Raw genomic sequence first — 26,281 nt, forward strand, 5'->3', positions numbered from 1 at the left:
TAATAAATGTAAATTGTTCTGGAACATTAACGCCGATATCTTAAATATTTTAACCTGAAGAAAAAGGTATAAAGGATTGTGCTGTTTTTTTTTTTCGAAATTAATCATCATTATGATTTAGAAAAAAACACCGCCTAGTGTCGTAAGTATGCCATTACACTACACAACACAAAAGTGAAGCCCGTTTCCCTACTCCCAATTTACAGTACGTCAAAAAAAATCCTACATATCTTTCATAGCGTAAAAAGAAAATAACACTTGCGAAGACTTTAGTTCAGAAACATCTTAAGAGGGCCTGTCGCTGCCCAACGAAGTGCCTGATGTAAAGTATAAAATATCCACCACCGATTCACGCAGGATACAGTGACCCCCCCCCCCCACAGAGAACGTAAAACAGTAAACGGAAATGCAACGCGACCCGACAAATTAAAAGCATGCATTTCAAAATAAAATAAAGAAACGTTACGAACTCTAACGCTTGAAGAATTCTTAACATAGTTGTTAACTAATATTACTTAGTTATTTGATGAATACAGTACTGTATAATGTACTTTTTTGCTTTTTTAATTTTTTTTTCGATTTTTGTGCATTTTTTTAATCATTTTTTTATTTTGAAATATTTTTAATTTTTCCTGGAAAAACCCGCGAAATACCACCGCGATATCTGACACCGTGAAGTAGGAGGGATTTTCATAATTATAATTATATATATATATATATATATATATATATATATATATATATATATATATATATATATATATATATATATATATTTTATTTTATTTATTTTTTTTTTTAATCCGGATGCGCATTGTTATTATTGATGCAATCTTCCGGCAGACAAGGTAAAAACAAAGCAGATGATGTTACATCTGAGGTGTATAAACATTTTCATAAGAGGTTTGCATACAGGCAAACAGAAGAATACAAAGGCCACTTTGGAATCTTCTACTTTAATTTAGCAAACTCATTAAAACAATCACGCAAGCAATAATATTTGGGCTACCACCATTGAATGTTTTTATTATCAATTATTCTTCCGATTATCTGGGAAAATTGTAATTTCATTAAAGTGTATTACTATCTCCCCCGCCAAGTATTTTACTGACCAATTATTGTTGTTCATTATTGTGGAGTGATTAGAAAACAATTAGGTCACTTAACCAGAGGTTTGTAGACAATAACAACTGTATGTCAGGATTTAATGAAGTTATAAACCTAAAAAAAAAAAATAACTAGCTTTCCGGGCTGTGTCAAATGGCATTTCATTTTCGCATACGTCGAGAACCACTGAAAAATGGATGAGGGGCCACACATGGCCCCGAGAGCGTAGTTTGGATGTCCTGTTGTAATGCAGATTTGCTGCCTAGGAGCCGCCAAAACAAACATTCTGCATCTTGATTCCTTTCCCCGCAGAACCACGAGTTTGTAGACGAGCAGACGTTCCAGGCCAACTGCATGGAGATCTCAGTCATCAAAAAGTCAGGCTCCCGCTCGTCGTCGCTGTCGTCCTCGCCGCACGGCCTGGGCTCGTGCTGCTCGCGGCGCCACAGGAAGAAGAATAGCTTCAGCCTGCCAAGCACAAACAACCAGGAGCTGAGCACCATCCAGATCCGAGAGAGGCCCATGGCCAATAGGTAGGCTTGCGCTTTCTTTTCATCCTCGCCGTGCAAGAGACGATCAGTAGTGAAAACGTTTAGTGAAAATGAACCTACAAGTATTTCGGTATTCGGATTAGCTATTCAAAAGTCAATGAAATAATCAGATGTTTCGATAAAAATGACTGTCTGTCAGAGAGCCTCGCGTCAGCAGTGTCCCGCCCATAGCAGCATCTGATTGGTTAGCCGTGCAAGAGCCAATCGGTGATGAAAGCGTATAGTGAAAATAAATCTATCCAATATTTTGGTATTTGGATATGCTACTGAAAAGAAAGCTAAAAATGACCGTCTGTCAGAGAGCCTCGCGCCAGCAGTGTCCCGCCCATAGCAGCATCTGATTGGTTAGCCGTGCAAGAGCCAATCAGTGATGAAAGAGTGTAGTGAAAATACATCTATCAAATATTTTGGTATTTGGATATGCGACTCAAACGTGAATCGAATAATCATGTATTGAGATAAAATTGAAAAAGATATATATTTTTGCTTAGTTGCGCAATTATGAATACAGAACACAAAAACACATTTTCATTTAATAATATATTTGAACTTTTCATTTTTAGATCATCAACTTTTATTTTTACATTTAAATTGTGCGTAGAAGCAACCTATTTTACTGTCTAGAAATGTCAGTGAGATTTCAGAAAGATTTAAAAGCACAGTAGGCTATGTTTTGCTAGCTAAAAAAACACATTTACTAAGCTTGGTTTGTTAAAAAAGTGATCAGTAGGAACAGCAACATCCTTTCAACTGACCCTGAAAAGTAATCTAACGGCTTTTGCCAGCCAATGTGGAGCATAACTGCTAATGCTGCTAGCATCGAGTGCCGCTAGCCTCTAACATAATACAATGTCAATGTCCACAATTCAATTTTTTAGCTATTTATCTTTAATAGGACGTGCTGGACCCTATCCCAGCTGTCTCTGGGCAGTAGGCGGGGTACATCCTGAACTGGTTGCCAGCCAATCACAGGGCACACATAGTCCAACAACCATTCACACTCACAATCACGTCTCAGGACAATTTAAAGTGTTCAATATACTTACTGGCATGTTTTCGGAATGTGTGAGGAAACTGGAGTGCCCGGAGAAAACACATACAGGCACAGGGAGAACATGCAAACTCTACACAGGAAAGCCGGCGCTGGAATTGAACACGCTAACCACACCTCCATGCCGCTCCAATATCAATATGTGATTCAGTCATTTTTAGGTATCCTTGATTAGCATCTTTAGAGAGTGAACTTGATTTCACAACAACATAATGTTGTTGACGTTCGTAGTCCGAGATGCCTTCTCGCCGCATTGGCAGCGTGTTACTGTCTTGCATAGCATAAACACTCGCTGCTACAGTTAGCTTGAATTCCTGACGGCAAACAACTGCAGTAATATTAATCATAATTAGCAAAAAGAAATAATATTTGTTTAAAGTTACATTGTCTCTCTACATGTGTTACTGCACCGTCTGTGATCCAATATCTGTTGCTAGAAGTGTCATGACGCTGTCATCCATTGAGATATATATTTTTTTACTCTGCAGTCAAGTCTCGTTCAAATAACATACCACCTTTCTTTCCGAGATCAACGGATCGCAATTTGATGCAAGTCCATGGCCGATACGAAAATAAATAATAAATAAGGCATACATGTAATTGAATCCCAACTGCGGCGATAGCGCTATGCAGCAGATACCGTGTGGAAAAGAAATGTCTTGCATGTCCTGATAGCACACCGGCGGAGTGCGATAATTGGCTTCACAGACGGCCTCAACTGATCCATTAGTTGTGTGGTGTGAACTCGTCCGTTCACGCCAGCGTGCGAAGATAGCAAAGCGAATGCGCCAAGCTCCGTTCTCGCATGCCGACAAAAACACATTCGGTGAATGACAAATACTTTGTCCGCATGTATTCATACTCTTATCTCCACACGTCAGTACATGAGGTTTTTTTTTTTTTTTTCCCCTGAGCACTCCGGAGAGTTAGCAAAAGTGAAAAAGTGTTAAAAGTGCCATATTTAGCTTGTGGCTAAACCGTTTGAGGCATAACGACTTCATTCCATACGTGACGTACAGTATGTTGCACGGGGGGATTAAAATGAATCATTTATGATCAAATTAACGCTCATTAAATAGGGCAAAAATCACAAAAAAAATGCAGCTGAAAATGACCAGATCCTTTCAGTATGAAGTTGACAAAATCGCGGGGTAATTTTTCATGCCAAATCATAATTTGAGGGTTATTGTGATAGCATATGGCCACATATTAGTCAGGTAATTGCATATTTGAATAGCCCCAATGTTTGGCTTCCATATGGTGTGTTACTTAATGGGGTTTGATTAAAGTTTTATTTATTTATTTATTTTACCTCTTTACTGGTAAAATTGCCATAAGATTTAAACCCTCTCTCTCTCTCTCTCTCTCTCTCTCTCTCTCTCTCTCTCTCTCTCTCTCTCTCTATATATATATATATATATATATATATATATATATATATATAATCCTAGTGTATCTGGTAACTATCTGGTATCTAAGTGTTGGGAGGTTAGTGACATTTTCAAGAAAAAATGTTTTTAGTCATTGTGTTATCATATTGCAGTGTATTGACAAAATAACCACGATTATGGGAAGCCCGCATCTTGGGCTTTAATATGACATGTTACTCAAGGTGGTTTCTTATTGATGATTTTTTTTTTTTTTACATTGATACAGGTCAATATTATGTCTTTATTTCCATCCATCCATTTTCTCGAGCTGCTTATCCTCACAAGGGTCGCTGGCTATCCAAGCACCCAATCACACCTAAGAATAATTTAATATGTCCAATACAAGTGCCATGCATCAATGAGAGAGAACCCACACGGGCAGGGGGAGATCATGCAAACCCTACACAGAAAGGCCAAAGCAAGGGGGATTCAAACTCGGGTCCCTGAACTGTGAGGCGGACATGCTAACCACTGCGCCATAGAGCTGCCCGTCTGTAAAGATTTGAGTTTTATTTTTTAATGTATTTTAAACGTTTGAAGAGATTGAGTGATACTTTTCAAAATAAGAACAAAAGTTGGCATGAGAAAATTCAACCCATTTATCCCAAGTATTTGGTTAAATAAAATAAAATCACAATGAAAAATGTGATTGGGACACCCCTAGAAATTATGAAGCGAAACAGGATATACAACAAAAGTACATTAAACAACACAATATGAAACAAACATGTATTAGCTTAATGCTATCGTGTAAATGAAAACGCCATAGACAGGCTAACTAAAATTAGCATTGCACCGCGTAACTTTTCAAACTGCTTCTTGAACACGCGTAGCAAAAAATGTGTCATTTTGTAGTCGACTGACTCGTCCCGCGCAGCAAAAAATGTGTCATTTTGTAGTCGACTGACTCGTCCCGCGCTTTTTTCGCGCAGCCGCTCCAGCCTGAACGCCAAACTGGACGAGACGGTCCCCTTGAAATGTGACCAATCTTACGTCAGCCCCTGCATGGTCGGCCTGGCCGCCCCGCTGGCGACCTCGCCCGACGGCGACGGCTCGTCCTCCGCCGCCTCGGCGTACTCTCAGAGCAACATTGTGCGAGTATCGGCCTTGTAGACGCCCCCCCGCCGCCACCTACCACCACTCCCCCCCTCCCCTCCTCCCCCATGCTCAAGGAGACGGGGGGCCAGCGAGCATGAACCTGCCATAACCCCGGAGGGATTACAAGATGATTTGTTCCCGAACGGTGATCTCATCTGATGTCAAACTCTCTCTGCATGTTTTTTTTTTTTTTTTTTTTTTTTAAACGCGGACGACGACAGCGAGAAGTGACCAGCACATCTTGTCCCGTGAAGCACAGCACAGCTGGAGGAACGCGAGGGGATCATCGTTGCCTAAGCATAATGACAAATACTTTATTTTGGAATATGTTTGTTGCGGTTGTTGGGATTTTTGGGGGGGGCGGAGGGGGCCTCTGATGACAAAGCACACCTGTTCATTCCCCTCCCAGTGAAGGATATTTTTCGTGAAAAGTGGTACCTTGACTTACAAGCACCCGAGTTTAGCGTTATCACTTGGTTGTTTTTTATTTATGTTTTTTGCGTCTTATAAGTAGGCTAGGGCCAAATTTTGAATCTGGCGGTATTATAATAGCTAGGAAAAGAAAGTCCAAAATGTCTATTTGTAAATAAAAAGAGATCATAGCAATTTTTCCATTTGACGTTAGGCTGGGCAATAAATCAAAGTAATTTTTCATTTGAAAAATCACCAATTGGAAAATTAGTGTTAGAATGATGTGAGGATTAAGTGTTTATAAAAGTTACTTCATGACTATATAATTGCAGCATTAAAGGAAAATATGAATGACTATTTTTTTAGCACAACCTGTGAATGTTATGTTTAACATAAATTTGAAATATGCATTAATATAAGCATACATTATTACTGTCTGAACATTTTGCAAAGAATTATTTTCAATAAATCTAACCTTTAGTTTGATTGCTCCGACTAGAATCATAATCGAGTAGGATGACAAAAAAATAAAAAATAAATATTTTTGCCCTAATTGAACACAATCTGTGTTTTTGTCATACAAAATATTTGCACAGAATAAAACAGGATAAACGTGAACAAGAAATGAAAAAATGTCATTCTGGTTCTATCCTCAGTCAGTCACAATTTTTTTTTTAAACAGGCTACCCGTGTTGTCATTAGGACTAACTAGTTCCACATTGCGTATTAATCAACAGGACGAAAAGGCATGCACTGTAACTGCTCACCCCTCCCCTCTCTGTTGCCTGCACATATTTTTCAGCCTCTGCATAGACTGAATCATATTAGTGCCGCACAGATGAGATCATTTGACACACAATTGTTTTGAATTACATGTGTGTAATCTCATATCTCAAGGCACCAAATTTGTTTTTGTGTCTTTCACAAGTGAGTTCACAAGTATTTAAAGTACGTAGGAGGAGTATAATTGTAATACTTGTACTGTATTTTTCTCTATTATTAGTATTATTAGTATTAGACTCTATTTTTCTGTGCGTAACTGCTCATCCATCCCCTCTCTGTTACCTGCGCATATTCTTTAGCCTCTGCGTAGACTGAATCATTATTAGTGCCATCGAATGAGCTGATTTGAGACGCTAGTATGTTTGGGAAAATGTTAAAAAATGCTTGCATTTGGATTGTAATCAATTATGTTTGCGTTATTAGGTAATAGGGCGACATCTATAGGAGATGATTGGTGCACAAAATATAACGCGAGACAGACGATCAGTTTCGGGAAGGTAGGAAAAAAAAGAAACAGGAATATAGCGCGGCCTTCTAGATCAAAAGCACAAATGTTCATAGTAAGAAATAACTGAACATTAAAAATTGAGCGCTTGAAGAATTCAGAAGACAAAAATGTCACCTTAATGCTCCTGCGTGTCGGTCTGCTAGTTTTCTTGAAACCAAGAAGGTAACAATCTTTGCCTACAAAGCGAAATAACAAACAGGGAACGTAAACAGGAAATACAGCATGGTAAAAGCATAGATTTCAAAATAAGATAACACAGGTAAGTATACAATCCAAACTGGAGCGCTTGATGAATTCTTGACACTGAATAAATCTCATTTTAATGCCCCTGTTTCTGAACACTGATGGATTCAGACGTTGGTTCAGTCTGCTTGCTTCTTTTAATGAAAACAATGTGGTTGGTTTTATATATATATATATATATATATATATATATATATATATGTTACCTTCTTGGTTCAGTCTGCTTGCTTCTTTTAATGAAAACAATGTGGTTTTATATATATATATATATATATATATATATATATATATATATATATATATATATATATATATATATATATATATATATATATATATATATATATAAAACCAACCACATTGTTTTCATTAAAAGAAGCAAGCAGACTGAACCAACGTCTGAATCCATCAGTGTTATATTTTGTGTTAGATTTTTTTTTTTTACTTAGCCCTCTCCCCCACAATACGCGCTAAGTCAAGGTACCACTGTAAGCATCCAGTTTGCTAGAGCATTGAAGCATCATTTTGAATTAATTTTCACCCTTCCACTACCACTCTTGTAAATTCACAAAATGTGCAACCTGGATTTGAAAATCGTTGTGACAGATACCACCCTGCGCTTGTGCAGTCCGACGACGCATCCTGACATCTTTTTTGTGGGGGAAAAAAAAAAATGTTCGAGTGTGAAAGCCACTCCACCAAATAAGAAGACGCATCGTAGGTCATAAGGTAGAATTTAAGCGACCTTTAACCCGGATAGAGTTGGCAAAAATTTCTCTTGTGGATTCTCATGATATTCCCAAAAAAAGACTGGGTAGATTTCACTGTGTTTAAGGCCCATTTTGTACATTTTTCATATTGTAAATATCTCCAGGAATTGACTGATCGGGAAGTTGGATCTTCTTCTTTCTAGATTTAGTTTGCTTTGGACAGTGTTTGGCGTTCTCTTTCTGTCTGTTGACTGGTCGGATTAAGGATTTGCATGCTGTCATTGCAAAATTCTGTTCTATTAAAGTTTGTCTTTGCTTCATGTAGGTGGTTTGTCTGAAAAAGGAAACAACACAATGAGGCCGGCGCGCGTGTGTGTGTGCGTGTGTGTTCTGATGTAAAATCCTGCAACATTTTTTGATTTGAATGAAATGGAGGACTCTTGGCGAGGCAGAACTTCACAGGTTGTCCCCACAAAAAAATGGACATCATTTACCCTTGTGGCATTATGGTACAAATGATGGAAAATGCTTTGATTTTTTTATGATATCATAAAAGAATCGATAGGGAAAAAAAAAACACTAGGAAGCTGAAAATTCCAGCAGATGATAAACGCATGTAAAGTTTCAAAATGCAACAATTCTGTCATTTCTATGTGATTAAAGCTGGATGTGCGAGATTATGTGTACAAAAATAATCATTGTCCAAATTTTGGACCGTATAAATCCATTAAAATTACATTTTTTTTTAGATGCATTTGAATTGGATTCATTACATTGATTTTCCAGCAATTTCTGCAACATTCCGTTGAGCGGCGGTCAAATTATTTCAGCAGAGAAAATTCTTTCATAACTTGTGTTTCACTTCAAGACAGTAGATGGCAGTAGAGACCGTTAATGGCTATCTCTTAAAGTGCCATCATCACTTCACATAAATGTATGGATAGAACGGATGCCACTGAATAATTTGAGTGGTTGAAGGAAAAAAAATATTCATAAATAACTTTAATTATTGTGGGAGGGGTTCAAATGTGGATATCTGTAAATAAAAGTGAACATTTGTACCTAAATGGATTTTGAAAAAGAGTTATAGAAGATTAACTGCAAATACATTGTATTTTTAAATGAAATATAACCACACATTTTTAATTTAGCTTACAAAACCTGTGTGTTTGAATAGGTGGAAATGAATCTGCACACACTCACCTGGCTCAAGATTTCCGCAGAAATGTATTAACTTCACTATTTTCACTGTAGAACCAGAAAAAAAACAAAGATAGGCCACAATCGCAGAGCACGAGGCTTGTTTCCAGAGGAACGAGGAAATGGGCGGAGTCTCAAACATGTGAGACGTTCAAGAGCGTTATTATTCTCAAAATATTTTTTTTTTTCCCAACCACTTGATATTGTGTAAAATTGAGGAAAAACGTGGACACTAACACCTATATGAGTTTATTTCTTCTCTAAATATGAAAACTTATAACTCAAAAAAGACAAAAAAAAATCAAAGCAAATGTCGTGTGAGAATTGGATATTCAGTTCAGATGTTTATTTCAAATTCAAATTACATGAGTGATTCAAATTACATGAGTGAACCACGACTAGAACGATGAATTCGGAATAAAATCAATAAAAGACATTTTACCGCTTTTAAAACTATATTACAACGTCTAACTTTCAGAGGATTCCAACCACAATGAAAAAGCTTAAACGCAATTACGTACAATAAATTTCCGCAAAGGATACAACAGCCCGTCATGTTATTAGACCACGAAATGAAATCCATTTTTTATGGGGACACCTTGTAAAAAAGACAGTGGGGGATAATGACATATTGTGCATTTGGTAAGATGGCTAGAATAAATACTTTTGCTCTACTGAAACATCCACAGAATGAGCCATGTCTTTCTTGTTTCAGGATTTAGAAAGCTAAACTGTATGCCTGGCAATTTGTGTCCAATTTGTTTTTTTTAAACTGGTAAAATGCAAATGTAACGAATGTTCTCAAGGGTGTGAATTTCTACCTGATTTTGTCATTTCTACCTTCAGATTTTTAAAATGCTTATTTCAAATTGTACCTTTAAGCTCTATGGCCACTTTGGGTACAATTTTTTTTCGTTGGACACCGCAGACTTTAAAAATTTGTTTTCGGCCGGATTGCATCATTGATGAATTTTTGAATGAGGGAGCAGTTTTATGTAATGATCTAATTTTCTGAAAGTGGTGTTTAATGGGTTTACCGCACTCCGGTGTAGCCAAAGAATGACGCAATTTTGATTTTAAGTGCAGATACTCCCTGCGAAATTACATTTTATAGTGATAGTAAACTTACATAGCCATTTTCAATTGTGAAAAGTTCATATTAATATCATCAAATAAGTCTAAAATGATTCTTTTCATTATCAATTATTGTTGTATATATGTATGTATGTTTATATATATATATATATATATATATATATATATATATATATATATATATATATATATATATATATATATATATATATATATATATATATATATATATATATATATATATATATATATATATATATATATATATATATATATATATTTGTGGCAAATGTCACATGACAAAACTGACGATCCGCGATGTGGGAATTGTTACCTGAGTCTTGATGACAAAAAATGTTTTTAAAAGTATTAATTTTATTTGAAATAAGATTGTTATCAAAGTATTAATAGAAAAAATGTGACAATTTTACTGCTGAAAATGGCTAAATAATTCTAAACCTTGTGCAGTATTTTGTCCAATCTTTTGATCTTTATGTCAAAGGTATTTTACATCAAAGGAAAGCAGTGAAAGAAGACACTAGGGAGCTGAAATTTCACCCAAAAGGTGACATCATGTCAAAGTTTGAAATGGCATGACTAACTTAGTTATCACACTTCTGGAAAAGTGCCATCCCTTGGCTAAAACTGTGAGTAGAAGTGGAAGAATCTCCAAAATATGGACACAATACTGCAAAAGGAACAATATCCCTTTAATGTTAAAAAAAAAGGAAAGTTCGCTCTGTTGGTTGACTGTACAACTAGCAAGATGTATTTCAGTAGAATTTCAATTTCTGTAAATGTTAGGCTCACCTGTTAGACATCTGTGAGAAACTATACACAAAAAAGGAGAAAAGGCATTTTTTCTTTCTAATGCATGAGGAGAACGGAGGAGGACCGCATTTGGCAGCAATGTAAGCAATTGTTTTACGATGATGTGGAATGCAGTTTAGACTCCATGCTGTTATCTCCTTCTTCAGTAACAGGATGCGCAACAGGTCGGGTCACAAAACCGCCGTAGAGTCGCTGGCCTGAGCGCGTCAGTTCCTCTTCTTCACAACCAACGGTAACAAAAAACATTCATCCTAATCTACCAACATACTGATCACATAACATACTAACTGACTGCATAACAAACATACTAGGTGATTGCATAACAAATATGGGATGACCCACATGAACTTAACAAGGTTCACGAAAACGTCCACTAACGAGCAGAAAAGTTGGTTATATAGAAAAAGACCCAAGGGCGAAGGTGCCCAAGAGTAGCTTACATTACAACAATAATAACTGAAGAACACGTTTGGACCTGAGCAGCCCAGCGGGTGGTCCGCGCCTCAGGTTCTTTCGAGTCGAACTCCCACAGAGCCGCTAGTGTCGATCCCGCCTCATATTTTCTCAGGCACAATGCAACGAGCACTTGGTATGAAATCATCTGAAATGGGCTCCCACTACAAGATGCTCCGCGACTAAGTGAGCCGGCGTTTGACGGACGGCAAGGCAAACATCAGCGGCAGATCGCAGAGGATGTCAGCTTGCTTTTCAGACGATAAAACTCGGCCCGGAAGTGAGGGTTGACTGCGGCGTACGTTATTGGGTTACTCAGTGATGTGATGCAGGCGATAGACACTGACAGGATCTCCACTTCCTGCGTCGTCGCATTCTGGAACACGGAAGAAGAACGTCACATCAGATCCATTTTGGGGTTTTGTGTCGATTTCAATTGTGTCTCTAGAAGACTTTTGATTGAGTATATAAGGGATGTTCAAAATAGCCACAAAAATTACATGAATCCATTTCAGTTACAATGTATTTCATCAAAAATGGTGTGGAAATACTGAACACCTAAACCAGGTATGTTTACGTTTGCACATCCAAGACACTATATTAGGAACATCTGGATCAGCTAATAAAGCAATACGGATGGATGGATGGACAAAAAGAAGAATAATGGATGATGGATTGATGGATGGACAAAAAAGGATACTGATGGAGAGATGGATGGATGGATGGATGGATGGATGGATGGATGGACAAAAAGAAGAATAATGGATGGATGGATGGATGGATTGATGGATGGACAAAAAAGGATACTGAAGGAGAGACGGATGGATGGATGGATGGATGGACAAAAAGAAGAATAATGGATGGCTGGATGGATGGATGGACAATAAGAAGATTAATGGATGGATGGATGGATGGATGGATGGATGGATGGATGGATGGACAAATAAAAAGATAATGGATGGATGCATGGATGGATGGATGGATGGATGGATGGATGGATGGATAGAAGGAGAAAGAAAATGGATGGATGATGGATGGATGGACAAAAAAGCATAATGGATGGATGGACAAAACGAAGAATAATGGATGGATGGACAAAGAGAAAGATAATGGATGGATGGATGGATGGACAAAAAGAAGGATAATGATGGATGTATGGATGGATGTATGGATGGATGGATAGATGGATGGACAAAAAGATAATCTGGATGGATGGATGATGGATGCATGATGGAATGATGAATGGAAGGAAGGAAGGATAGACAGATGGATGGATGGATGGATGCATGCATGGATGGATGCATGCATGGATGGATGGATAGATGGAGAAAGAAAATGGATGGATGGATGGATGGACAAAAAGATAATCTGGATGGATGGATGATGGATGCATGATGGAATGATGGATGGAAGGAAGGAAGGAAGGAAGGACAGAAAGATGGATGGATGCATGCATGCATGGATGGATGCATGCATGGATGGATGCATGCATGGATGGATGGATAGATGGAGAAAGAAAATGGATGGATGGATGGATGGATGGATGGATGGATGGATGGATGGACAAAAAGCAAAATGGATGGATGGACAAAAAGAAGAATAATGGATGGATGGACAAAGAGAAAGATAATGGATGGATGGCTGGATGGATGGATGGATGGACAAAAAGGATAATGATGGATGGAAGGAAGGCAGGACAGACAGATGGATATAAGATATTGTAAGTATGTAGACCTGCGGGTTCCTGTTTTCATATACAATCCAGTTGATGAGTACGGTAACGACGAGCGGCATCCAGAAGACAAGGAACGTTAGGATGATGTAACCCGCCCGTTTGGCAATCTTGCTCTCCTTCCTCTTGCTGTTTCTCTCCCTGCCGGCAGTGGGCGGCATCATGCACACGGCGCCTTGTATGTTGGTGGCCTCCAGAGGGTCGCGACTCCATTCCGGCCGCTCCGCCGCCACCGCCGAGCCTCCCCCAAAGGCGGCGGCGCTCACCTGTGACCCGACGGGATTGGCGGCGCGTGTTGACGCGCAAACGTGAAGGCTTGTTGCTTTCACTTGGCGAGGTGCTTTGTCAAGTGTCACCCGGCGGCCGGATCGCTTCTCGGCGGCGCGATTGCCCGTCGGCTCACTCGGCTTTGTGATTGAGCACTTAACACCGGTCGTCTCGTCTCCATCGGTTGGTTCTGCTCCGGTTTCCACAAGGCTCCGCTCTAAGCGCTCGGCTTTAACGGCTTTCGGGGCAGCCGGCGCCTCGGTGGAAAGAGCTTCAGGTTCGGGATCGTTGGCGTTTAACCCTTTCTCGTTTCTGATGGAACATTTAGACAATGGATTATTTTCTGCAATGTCTCTATAACTGTAATTCTCACATACTGTTCAGATCACATTTCACCAATTTTGACACTTAACCACTAACAATGAATGTCATTTTTTTCACTCTCGATTTCGATCACTTTTCCTGAGATGTATTTTAAAAATTGTTCATAAAATACATATTTTCGATAGAGCACATAAGATAAAATGAACTAAAAATGAATAGATAAATAAATAAATACAACGAAACATAAATATCCATAAATATAAACATAGGAAAATGCTCCAATCAAAATATGTGGTTGTACGCTTTTACGGGAGTACAGTGAAGTGCAAAGGAAATTAAACAGAATGGTGCTGCAGTGTCTCATTTTGGACACTGGGTGGCATTTGCATAATGACATGCAATACATGACAGAAGAAGATACAGGTCACAATGTCACATCAAATGCAATCAAAATGCTGTGTGATAATTTCTGAGCTGTAATTCAATTTAAAAAAGACTACAAGACTGTTTATAATACAACACTAATATCCGGTAATGACCCAGACGGCAAACCCCACCCATTGTGAATATCTTTGGGGCGATCCAAGAATTTTAGCCACATTGAGCAATACCACGACAAAGCTAGATGCTAATGCTAACAAAAACGCGAGTGTTATGTTCCACTTTCTGTCACTGAAGCCATCAGCAAGCTATTTTGCACAAGTGTGGCAACTGATCACTTCCGCTTGTAAGTGGCAGTTCTCATCCGGGTTTAGACCCTCCTTGAGCAAAAAAAAGTAACTTGGATTGAATGTCTTTCAAAAAAAACTACGTAATAACACGTCTTTGTGATTGAAAGAGTTAAGAGTAGCAAAGCGATTGTGACACACCTTGGTGGTTGTCTTGGATCCAAATCGAAATCCTCCACGGATGAAACGGCCTCAGCTTGTTGTACCTGGACAACGCATGGCTCCTTGACTTTGTCCTCCATCTTTTTCTCCGTTTTGTCATTCTTGGATACAGGTAAGATACCTTTGTCAAATATCTTCCGATTGTGCGCACGGATGAGCGCGAAGATCCGAGCATAGAACCCGACGATGACTCCGAAACAAGCCGTCCAAAGCGGAAACAGGACGTAAATCCCAAACGTGTCATAGGAGAACGTTTGCGGCGATCCGTGGCACCTCACGTGCACGGGCGAGTCCTTGCAGGCACAAGAAAGCCACCAAAATGGCCGAGAGCCACGTGAAAGGGATTGACACTAAGATCCGCCGCCGTCTCTCGCCGGTTTCAAAGGGGCGCGCTACGGCTTGGTACCTCTCGGCACCGATGCAGGCCAGAGTGGAGAGCTGGACGCAGCAGATGAAGGAGAAAGACGCCACCTGGACTGGGCAGAAGAAAGAATGATTTTTCACAGATGGAAGGACGAAAACACTGACTGTTAGAATAAATGTGCAAAGGCTATACCATATTTACTTTTATTTTATTGAAAAGCATTTGTTTTAGGAGGGAGCGCAAGAAGAAAGGAGGCATCGTGACCTAACCACAGGGCAAAATGGTCTATGGATGGCCGTTATGTTCTTGGAAAAGAAGATGCTGTTGTATGAATTGATAACTGATAATATAGCAGGGACATACACATTCACATGCAAACACACACACACACACACACACGCACGCACACACACTACTATTGAATCTCGATTGTAATCTTGCCACATTGTGCTCCTCCCAAAACCTAAGTCCTAAAAATCCCCTCACAATAATAAACAGAAGACAAATCGGTAAACGGATAGCAGAAGTACTGATGAATAAAGTATGGATAAATAGAAGAACAGACGTAGTCCACCTGGATGTCACACAATCCCCGTTGAGCACCCTGACTTCTCCCGTCATCGAGCAGCAGGACGGCCAGCAGCGCGGGACAATCGCAGATGCATCGTAGGACGTCCACAGCCGCCAGGTTGACCACCAGGGCGTTGGTCCAAGTCCGCAGACTCTTCTGGTTGCACACGGCCAGGATGACGAAGGCGTTGGCCGCCAGCCCAACCACGGACGTGGAGGACAGGATCAAGCAGTTGGCCGCCAGGAAGGCGGCCTGGATGTGCTCCCCGCACACGGTGCAGTTCCTTTCGGGACTTGGCATGACTTCAACATGTTACGGGCGTGGTGCGGCTTACGTTCTCTCTCGCCAGGCGGAACGCTCGCCAAAGTGCCTTCCCCTTTTCATTATCACCCGCAACAACACCGCCGGGCCACGTGGGACTTCTCTGCATTCACATCAATTAAATCCGCGGGAGGGAGCGGAAGAAAAAAATGGCTGCTAATTGAAGAGTGGTTGCACCGCTGTTTAATTTTTTTCCAACTACCTACATAAAAAATGATTACAACATAACTCAAACATAATAAAAGGATGTAGTGGTGCAGGGGGGATATACTGTACATACAAATCAAGTATATGGGCTCGACTTTAACACAAGCATACTGTACTTAACCTGCAGTGAGAGCAAACTGGACGTATATTTGGCCTTCGGATGATTTGCAGTAGCCGACTTATTTTCACATAAAAGCTTGTATGCTTTTTCGTGTCATAGTGAGGAATAACTCAGAATTTGTGTTATCACGTATGAGAACGTGTTGCTATACTTTATAAAATGTGCATTAAGTAGTGAGCAGTCCACCGTTTTTGCGTGAAAAAATACTCTCTGTAATGTGATTATTCCCGATGGATGAATAGGTGGATATTTTGAGGAGAACGGAAAATGCTAGCTAATGCAAGCTAGCCAGCAACCAGACTAGCAAGCTAGCATTTTCGAAAGATAGACAGACAGACAGACAGACAGACATTTTTGGTAATGAAAAGTGATAGGAAGCTAACTAGCATACTAATATACTTAACTTGCTAGCTCACATTAGCTTACATTTTCCATGCCAGCATTTTTCATTCTCGGAAGCTAGCTAATAAGACAGCAGATAGCTAGCTAGCCAGCTAGTTTTTTCATGCTAGCATTTTGACTTCTAGTAAACTAGCTACCTAATACGACACTAGCTAGCTTTGCTAGCTAACTAGCAAGATAGAGATAGATAGATAGATAGATAGATAGATAGATAGATAGATAGATAGATAGATAGATAGATAGATAGATAGATAGATAGATAGATAGATAGATAGATAGATAGATAGATAGATAGATAGATAGATAGATAAACAGACATTTTTGTAATGAAAAGTGATAGGAAGTGAAGGGATTTATATAAATCCCTTATCGTGTATAAAATTATATAAATCCCTTCAGAAGCTAACTAGCATACTATACTTAACCTGCTAGCTCGCATTAGCTTACATTTTTCATGCCAGCATTTTTCATTCTAGGAAGCTAGCTAATAAGACAGCAGATAGCTAGCTAGCCAGCTAGGCAGACAGACAAACAAACATTTTTGGTCATGAATAATGTTAGCTAATGCTTGCTAGCTGGCTCATTTTTCATGCTAGCATTTAGACTTCTAGTAAACTAGCTCCCAAATACGACACTAGCTAGCTTTGCTAGCTAACTAGCAAGATAGATAGATAGATAGATAGATAGATAGATAGATAGATAGATAGATAGATAGATAGATAGATAGATAGATAGATAGATAGATAGATAGATAGATAGATAGATAGATAGATAGATAGATAGATAGATAGATAGATAGATAGATAGATAGATAGATAGATAGATAGATAGATAGATAGATAGATAGATAGATAGATAGATAGATAGATAGATAGATAGATAGATAGATAGATAGATAGATAGATAGATAGATAGATAGATAGATAGATAGATAGATAGATAGATAGATAGATAGATAGATCGATCGATCGATCGATCGATCGATCGATCGATCGATCGATCGATCGATCGATCGATCGATCGATCGATAGATAGATAGATAGATAGATAGATAGATAGATAGATAGATAGATAGATAGATAGATAGATAGATAGATAGATAGATAGATAGATAGATAGATCGATCGATCGATCGATCGATCGATCGATCGATCGATCGATCGATCGATCGATCGATCGATCGATCGATCGATCGATAGATCGATAGATAGATAGATAGATAGATAGATAGATAGATAGATAGATAGATAGATAGATAGATAGATCGATCGATCGATCGATCGATCGATCGATCGATCGATCGATCGATCGATCGATCGATCGATCGATAGATAGATCGATAGATAGATAGAGAAATGGATGAAAGGTTGGATAGAGGGAATGTTGCATGGCTCGACTGACACCTGGACAGTTGTAGATGATTCATTTTATTATTAATATTACATACAACTACAGTACATACTCAGTCTTATCAAACAAACGGCTCATTTCAAAGAAACAACCGGTCGTCACAAAAGCAATTTTACAGTTCAACAGCGCTGAAATGAAAACAAATTTGGGAGCACTTATAATTGCGGCGCCGGCGAACAGCTGCCCATTCCATTTGGCCACCCTAAGGTGAGAAGCTGGGCCAGATGGGACTTGTTGAGCGGTCCGAGGTAATGATGGCGAGCCGGTCTGGAGGATTACAGCGTGACATTGCATAATCCTGTTTGCCGATATAGTGTGAAACGCTCTTCGCTTTCGATGCGAAGCTTACCGACTTTGCGGCAAATCTGGGATTAGATCAACACAATGTATTATTTCCTCGCGTCCCCATCCGGAAAATGATGCTGGACATATTCGTCTTAGGAGACACATAGTGTGCTACTCCCAGGAAAAAGTATTCCAACTTGTATATAAAGAATCCTCTTCAGTCTTCATGCATTTCGGAGATATAGAGGTACCTCTACTTACGAAATTGTTTTTTTTGTAAAATATATATATATATATATATATATATATATATATATATATATATATATATATATATATATATATATTCCAAGACTGTTTTGTTTTGAGGAATTTAATTTTGTGAGAAGAAAAATGTTAACAGCTACTCAGTGCTGCAGCTTTCGCAGACGGAATTATGCAGGTATAATGTTACGCGCTACGTGAAATAAAAGGCTTACCTGCAGCAAAATAAAATCTTTCCAGCAACATTTAGTTCTTGGATCGAAACCTTTTGTCAACAACAAGTCCAACAATGAAAAGCAAGAACTTTGCATTAGGGGAGTTCGGCTAAGCCACTCAATGAAGTCATTGAAAGCCTTAGCGCCCCCTGTTGGTTATGGGGTCCCAACACAAAAATTTCTACTGCACCCTGTTCGCGAGTTGCCGTAGAAAGGATTAATGCAAAAATCGGGGGAACCGTATGTTAAAACATCGTGTTTACATCGTGTTACATTTTCAAATTTCAATGGCAGTAAATGAGACCGACATGGGCTAAAGTTGACACCTATCGAAGGGACCTCTCCACCTCCTGTTTGCAAGCATTAAGAAGGGACTGCAGGACGCCATATTGAAAGTCGACATGTTTTAACAATCTATGCAATATTTCCCCTAGAGGTTAACGGAAATTACCAAACTACATTTCAAGTGTAAGTGATGTGGGGGTGGGGGGGTCAGTAAATATTGAATCAACCACCAAAGAATAATTGATGACATTTACTTTTAAAGTCGGACGATATGAAAAGTGGAGGTCTACAGGACAGAAAAACGTACAAATACAAAACTAGATTGGAATGTATAAAAACTATACGCTACTTCTATTCTACAATGGTTGGCCACAACATTTATCATGATCATTTTTTTAATCAGTCTTAAAGTTGTTTACGAATAAGACACGCAGTCAAATAACAAATATAAATGAGAAGCCACAACACATACCCAGAAGCTTACAAGCAAACTAACGACCCAATCAAAAATGACTCATTTGGCCACGCCTCTTCACTCATTCACTCCCAAAACATATTTTTACATTTTTTTTTTTTGACAATTACTCCAAGGAATTTATGTATATTTCTTTTAATGTTTACAAGCGTTTGGCTGAGAGATGGTCCAAAAATAACTGGTACTAAATGATGCTTTTTAAACACGGTAGATTGTGATGTTTTTTTGGGGCCACTCATTTGATTTCAAAGTAAGTTTACCTCATTTCGAATACAACCGGGATCAAGCGTTCCTAATGAAGTGGCCATTAAGAGCCTGGTGGCGTCTACGGCGACAATCGCGGACAAGACGAAGTGAGGAGAACAACACTCGGCCTGTCTTGGATTGCTTGAGTGTGCAGCAGAAGGACTCTTCTTGCTTCTTTTGTCCTCCTCCTGCTCCTCAGCTGTCAGTCTGCCTGTCCAGACCCCCCCCCCCCCCCCCCCCACCCCCCTCCCGCCTCCATCCCCCCATCTGCGGTGGTCTTTGAATAAGTTTAAGGAAGCCACTCACAGAGGTAGAACCTTGCTGTGCCTGTTGATCCTACTGGAGCAGTTGGGCTGGTGCATCCTGTTTATGGGCCGCATGCTGATGCTGACCACGGCGGCCGTCCCGCGGGGAATATAGCGCCCGCAGGACAGCATCTCCAGGGCGGCTTCTCGAAACTGTCGGGAGAGAAAAAAAAAAGGGAATTATGTACAAGAAGGAGAAACAACAAGCAGATGGAAAAAAAATGAATGTTTAGCAGCTAGGTCTCACCCAAAAAGGTCATTTTAATATTGATAAATACTACTCACAAAAAAGAAGTATTTTTGCATATTGTTGTGAAATTTAAGAGTCCATACATTCACTGCCAGATATTCATAGATATATATTATTTTTCATGTTTTTTTTTTTAATGTTTAGCTAAAAAAGCAGGGTCTGTTCATAAGGAATTAAGCACTCGAGTAATCAGTTACTTTAGGTAATTATGTACTCAAGCTGTGGTTGTTTTTTCAGTGTTGTACCCCCGGTTAAATGAGTTTTCAGCCAAGGGTGTCAAACTAATTTTTATCGTGGGCCACATTGTATTTATAGTGTTTATTAGAGGAATAAATCTAAAAATAGTCTAAAAAAGCTTCAATTTTAACGTACCGCTTTAATTTCTCTAAAATCCTGAAAATTTAGGACCTAAAAAATGAAAAACATGCGTCTAATAAACGCCATGTTTGCTGGTTTACATCTTTACCTAATTTTGAAAACAGAGGCCGATAAAAACTGTTCAAAAGATGGATCGGGAACAGAAAATGGTTATTTTTGAAGACAATCTGCAAGTTTAGCTCGAAACTTGAAATCAAATCAGCATTTGGCGGGCCACATAAAATGATGTGGCGGGCCGCTTCTGGCCCCCAGGCCTTAAGTTTAACACCTGTGCCTTAATCAGTGCAAAGCCTTATTGGGTATTAAAAAAAAAAAAAAAAAAAAAGACTTAAAACATGCCATCAGTCTCGGATTTATGAAACATTAGACCCTTTAAAACTTCATTTGTATTGGTACTTTATTCTTTTAGAACAAATCTAAATATGTAAATAGGTAACTGGGATTCAATGTCTGCATTCTTAAACGTAAATATTGATAGGCGATTTTTGAGACTTTTATTTTGAAGTTGTTCCCAGCAGCTTGACTAGTGTCCATATTGCAACTTTTTGCAACTTAATTACACCGGCGTTGACACATTGCCAGCGTTTACAAATGGCACGAGCTCAGTTATAAATGCGTTTAGCATAATATAGCCGCTAGCTAGCTGTGCTTGCGTTCTCCATATCGGCGGCCGTGATAGACGTAAATGACTGTTTACGCTTTGATCTCCTGGGAGAGAAAATGAGTTTAACAACAAATATCCATGGGAAATGTACCTGCTTGTTGGAGAGGAAGTAGATGATGGGGTTGTACACGGGGCTGGTCTTGGCAAAGTACATGGGCATGGTGGCTAGCAGTGGGTGAATGTGGAGCTGCGGGTGCACCACCACCACTACGGAGAGGGCGGTATAGGGGAGCCAGCACACAAAGAAGGCAATGATCATAGCCAGGACCATCTTGATGGCGTGGTGTGTCTCCTTCTGCAAAGAATGCCCGACCTGCTGCTCCACACTCTTGTTCAGCTGAGAAGAAAATTCTTCAGTTGGTCATTTAGGAACATTGAGTGTGTATTTTATTTGATTATTTATTTTGTATAATATTGATGCTGTTGATGATTGTGATGTTATAGCGGCGGTATTGATATGTGGACTTGATTAAGGAAATTGAAGGCCCAGATACCAGAGACCAGATACCCTTGTACAGTAGTTTGACTGCCCATCTGGGTGAAATTTCACCTCCCTAGTGTCGCTTTTCAATGCTTTCCCTCTGACGTGAAATTCCCACAAGTGCAACAGTACAGGCAGCAGAATGTGCTGTACGACAGTAAAATACACCGCCAAATGTTGTGAGGAGGCCGGACAACATTTCAAAATAAACCTTTCCATACTAAGTGATGTAGGGGCAAACGCTGTGCCGCTGTTTTACTTTGAAATTTTTCCCGCAGCGACAATTCTTTCTACTGCAAAAATAGTGATTCATGACCCACCAGAACAAAGTGTTGTTCAGAAGTCACTAGTTAACTATTTCAGGGCCGAGCAGTATTTGAAAAGGAAATTTCAAGCATTTTGACGCGTCTTTCAAGGCCGACGGAATACTGTATCAAATTACTGCATAAACAATGGTGGTACCATATGAAAGATTGGATTATTTTCTTTACCTTAAAAAAGAAAATATGGTTCTACCTTTCCATTCTTTAGTAATCACTGCTTAAAATAGGTCATTTGAGTAACTATTTTGGACAAAAGGAGAAAAATCCTCACACGTATTCACTTTGACACAAATATTTTTTAGTAACATCTGTAGCACCTCAAAAGTCCTCAAAAAAATATGGGGAGAAAGCTCTCTGAAAAAAGCTTAAATTTAAGTTAAGAAACATTTTGACTATCAAAAAAATATATAAAAATTGGTCATTCAATGGTAAAACTAAAAAAAGTAAATGAAATAAATATGACAAAATAATATATTAATAAAAAGTTATAAAATACAAAAAATATTACTATTATAAAAATGAATACAAAAATAAATGTATTAATAATAATAATAAATGATAATAATTAAAATACAAATAAAAATATTACGATTATAAAATAATAATAAATAATATAATCAGCTCTATACAGGAGAGATACTGGATGTGCTTTTGACTTTCAAATCACCTGTGTGACGACACTTTGTTTTACAGTTGAAGAAATGAATGGCAAAATGTTGGCATATCAGACGGATTGCAAAAAAAAAATCCTAACCGCATTGCCCAAATCTCATCCCATCTCTTTGACCTGGACTCAAAAACGTGCGCTATCTCGTTTCATTATTGGTGTCTCATCCCCTTCCTACCAGACACCGCATGCACAGATTGCCCCTTTGTTTACGAAATCTAAACTTCAAACTAGGTACAAGTTTGGGTACCTTCCACATGGAGGCAAGCACTTTCGAGTAGCAGTAGATGATGATGGCCACCGGAAAAATGAAGCACATGAGCGTGTAGAAGATAAGATAGCTGTAATTGCTCCAGGACCTCTCCTCCCAAGCCAGGGAGCAGGACGTTTGCACGCCCTCCGGGCTGTACCCGCTCCATCCCAACAGGGGCGCTACGGCCCAGAACAGACAGAAGAGCCAGACGGAGATGAGCCCTATGACGCTGCGCCGCATGTTCAGCTCGCGACCGGCGTGGGGCTTGCACACGATCTTGTAGCGCTCGTACGCCAGTAGGGTCAAAGTGCACAGTGAAACCAGGCCTGTGGAAAGAGGGACGCACATTTGCAGTCTTGTAGTCGTGTACTGTATTTAGGGCGTGGCTTTTAATGGACACGTGCGGTGTCCATCCTGTGGCCCGGGGGCTACATTTTGCAGCCCGCGGACCAAACTAAAAATACATTTTAAAATGGCCCACAACGCTCTTTAATAATTCAATAATTCATGTTAATGATATAGTTAGAAGTGAGAAAAAAAAATCCTAATTTGCATCTTCACTTTTTACAGAAAGCGTTTTTTTTCTTAACTTATTCAATCCCAAAGAGAAGTTTTTACATTTTTTTTGTTCGTTTTTTCAAGTGCAGACACTCAATTCCAGGTACTATAGTAGTTTTATTTTTTTCAAGTATTTTACTGGAGGATTGTTAATTATGATTATTACCAGCCATTTTTAGACACTATCTAAACCTTAAAAAAAAAAAAAAAAATATATATATATATATATATATATATATATATATATATATATATATATATATATATATATACAGTATATATATATATATATATATATATATCCATCCATTTTCTATAGCCGCTTGTCCCCACAGGGGTCGCAGGCTTGCTGGCGCCCATCTCAGCTGGCTTCGGGCAGTAGGCAGGGGACACCCTGAACTGGTTGCCAGCCAATCACAGGGCACACAGAGACGAACGACCAATCATGCGCCCAATCACACCTAAGGCCAATTCACCTCCCATGCATGTTTTTGGGAAGTGGGAGGAAGCCGGAGTGTCAGCGAGAACCCACGCAGGCTCGGGGAGAATATGCAAACTCCACACATATACACACACACACACACACACACACATATCATATATATATATATATATATATATATATATATATATATATATATATATATAAAGGAATTAAAACGTCATAAGTAGCTCGATGTGTGGAGTCTTAAATATGTTTGGGGATTGAATGAGTTAAAAATAAATACATCACTTGCCTGTTTGTTTGGTTTTACTTTACGATAATAAAGTGGCCCTTATTCTATTTTTCTGGATGCAGACGAAAAGGTTTGGATAACCCTGATGCGCACGTTTCAAACTAGACCCAAATATTATTTAACGCCTTGACGCCTGTTGTTGCAAACTCATATGAAACCTGTTCCACATGCAGCCAAAAATAACGTCGTAGTCCGCCACTGCAGGTTGATGCATTACATACACTTACCGAGGGACCTTTTACAAGCATTAGTTTTTCTGGTTTCTGGGACACGATATCCTTTTTTGGACCACTAAGATTGACTTGTGCTACCTAGCCATTTTTGGACCGCAAACTTGCTGAGTTGAGGAGATAGAGTGCCAATAACAAGTGTTTTGGAAGATATTTGACGGATTCAGTTTTGGTGCCAATTGGCAACTTTTTTGAAATGACATGCTGAGATGTCAAATGAAGTAGGAGCAACGCAAACCTTTATTTTGTGTTTATAATGTGCTTTTCCAAATCATTGTAGCGTTAACACACTCCATGCTTCCATTTTAAAAATAGGAAATAAATTCAGGTATCACGAGGTACTTTACACCCCAAACGTACAAAATCTTCATGTTTAATGCTTACAACCTAAATGAAGAATTTAATTTTTTCATTTACACTGTACATAAGGTTTATGTCGATTTCCGCTCACACTCACCAAAGTAGTTAACGGCAAAGCCCTGGAAGATACAAGCGGCGTGGCCGATGAAAAAGTAGCCGTGGTAGTTGGTGATGGTGACCACCATGGAGCCGCACAGGCCGATCATGAGGTCGGACACGGCCAGGCTGAGGATGAACACGTTCATGGGGTGCAGCAGGCCGGGGTTCCTCAGAGACACGGTGATCACCAGGCCGTTATTGAAGACGGACAGTATGGTGTTGATGAACATGAGGAAGGCCAGGACGCTGTAGCCCACCCGGGGGAAGATGGTCGGCGTCTCGGCAGCCTCGGCAGCCTCGGCAGCCTCCGAGCTCCACGCTGTGCTATTGCCGTCCATGGCGCGAGTGGCAGCCGCCGGGCCAACGCGCCCGGCTCCCCGACCGGCTTGATCTTATCATTTCTGATCCGCCGGGCATCTGCCTGCCCTGCGCAATATGACAAATTGGATCCTAACAGGATTTGGAGGGAGATTAATTTCCATAAAACCTGCAGCTATAACGCTAATTGGAAAGTGGGGCGATTTGGACAACAGGGTCCCCAAAACTGATTTACGGGATGACATTTTGCTGATACGATGTGCATTGTGGGAATATTGGATAGTATACTGCTTCACTACCTGGGCAGCACATTTACACAAGCTGCAGGGCCTAAAACATAACTGGTCAAACTCGAGGCCCGGGGGCAAGATCCGGCCCGCCACTTCATTTCATGCGGCCCGCCAAATGCTGATTTGACTTGAAGTTTTTGGCTCAAAAAACAAACTTGCAAGTTGTCTTCAACCTTTAAAAATTAGTGGGGAGAAAAAACTGGATTTTTCCTATTCCTAATCTCTCTTTTGGACAGTTTTTGCCATCTCAAAACTAGGTAAGCGTGTGACGAACACACTTAAAATGTATTCAACATTATTTCATCTTATTTTTTCAATTGGCATTTCTTTCGTTTACTCCACCTAATAATAGGAGCAGAGTTTGGTTTGCCTTAAAACACAGGTGTCAAACTCGAGGCCCGGGGGCCAGATCTGGCTCGCCGCATCACTTTATGTGGTCCACGAAGTGTTGATTTGACTTCATGTTTCCGGCTAAAATACCAAACTTCCAAGATGTCTTCAACTTTTAAAAAAAAAAG

The 26,281-nt window shown here is 39.5% G+C and overlaps 3 protein-coding genes and 1 long non-coding RNA gene across 5 annotated transcripts in view; 1 reads left to right on the forward strand and 3 right to left on the reverse strand.

Annotated features, from left to right (window-relative positions):
* kcnd2 (potassium voltage-gated channel, Shal-related subfamily, member 2) overlaps positions 1-7,334 on the forward strand; it is a 69,087-nt gene extending 61,753 nt beyond the window's left edge. For both annotated transcript variants that reach the window (XM_088417290.1, XM_088417291.1), the window contains 2 exons: positions 1,420-1,640; positions 5,072-7,334. In XM_088417290.1, coding sequence (XP_088273416.1) covers positions 1,420-1,640; positions 5,072-5,252 — 402 coding nt within the window. In that variant the 3' untranslated portion in view covers positions 5,253-7,334. The remainder of the gene's footprint in view (positions 1-1,419; positions 1,641-5,071) is intronic.
* Positions 941-9,212, reverse strand: LOC148422688 (uncharacterized). Its single transcript, XR_015865904.1, has 3 exons — positions 9,096-9,212; positions 7,054-7,115; positions 941-1,575 (listed from the first exon to the last, which is right to left on the reverse strand). It is a non-coding gene; the product is annotated as an uncharacterized LOC148422688 (long non-coding RNA).
* Positions 9,213-11,691: 2,479 nt separating this feature from the next.
* Positions 11,692-20,053, reverse strand: LOC148422689 (dopamine receptor D2.L; the record flags this gene model as incomplete). The annotated part of the gene is given in 6 exon segments (XM_088416640.1): positions 11,692-11,847; positions 13,206-13,838; positions 14,702-14,981; positions 14,983-15,155; positions 15,623-15,831; positions 19,996-20,053. Coding segments are annotated over 6 exon segments (1,509 nt in total), but the record flags the coding sequence as incomplete, so codon positions are not given.
* Positions 20,054-20,152: 99 nt separating this feature from the next.
* On the reverse strand, positions 20,153-25,493 carry parietopsin. The gene is made up of 4 exons (XM_088416641.1): positions 25,154-25,493; positions 23,169-23,497; positions 21,539-21,784; positions 20,153-20,308 (listed from the first exon to the last, which is right to left on the reverse strand). Exons 1-4 carry the CDS (start codon positions 25,491-25,493, stop codon positions 20,153-20,155), a joined length of 1,071 nt encoding a protein of 356 aa, XP_088272767.1.
* Between the last annotated feature and the right edge of the window lie 788 nt (positions 25,494-26,281).

Source organism: Hippichthys cyanospilos, chromosome 6, assembly GCF_059441005.1.
Source record: "Hippichthys cyanospilos isolate Australia breed blue-spotted pipefish chromosome 6, RoL_Hcya_1.0, whole genome shotgun sequence".
Taxonomy (NCBI): domain Eukaryota; kingdom Metazoa; phylum Chordata; class Actinopteri; order Syngnathiformes; family Syngnathidae; genus Hippichthys; species Hippichthys cyanospilos.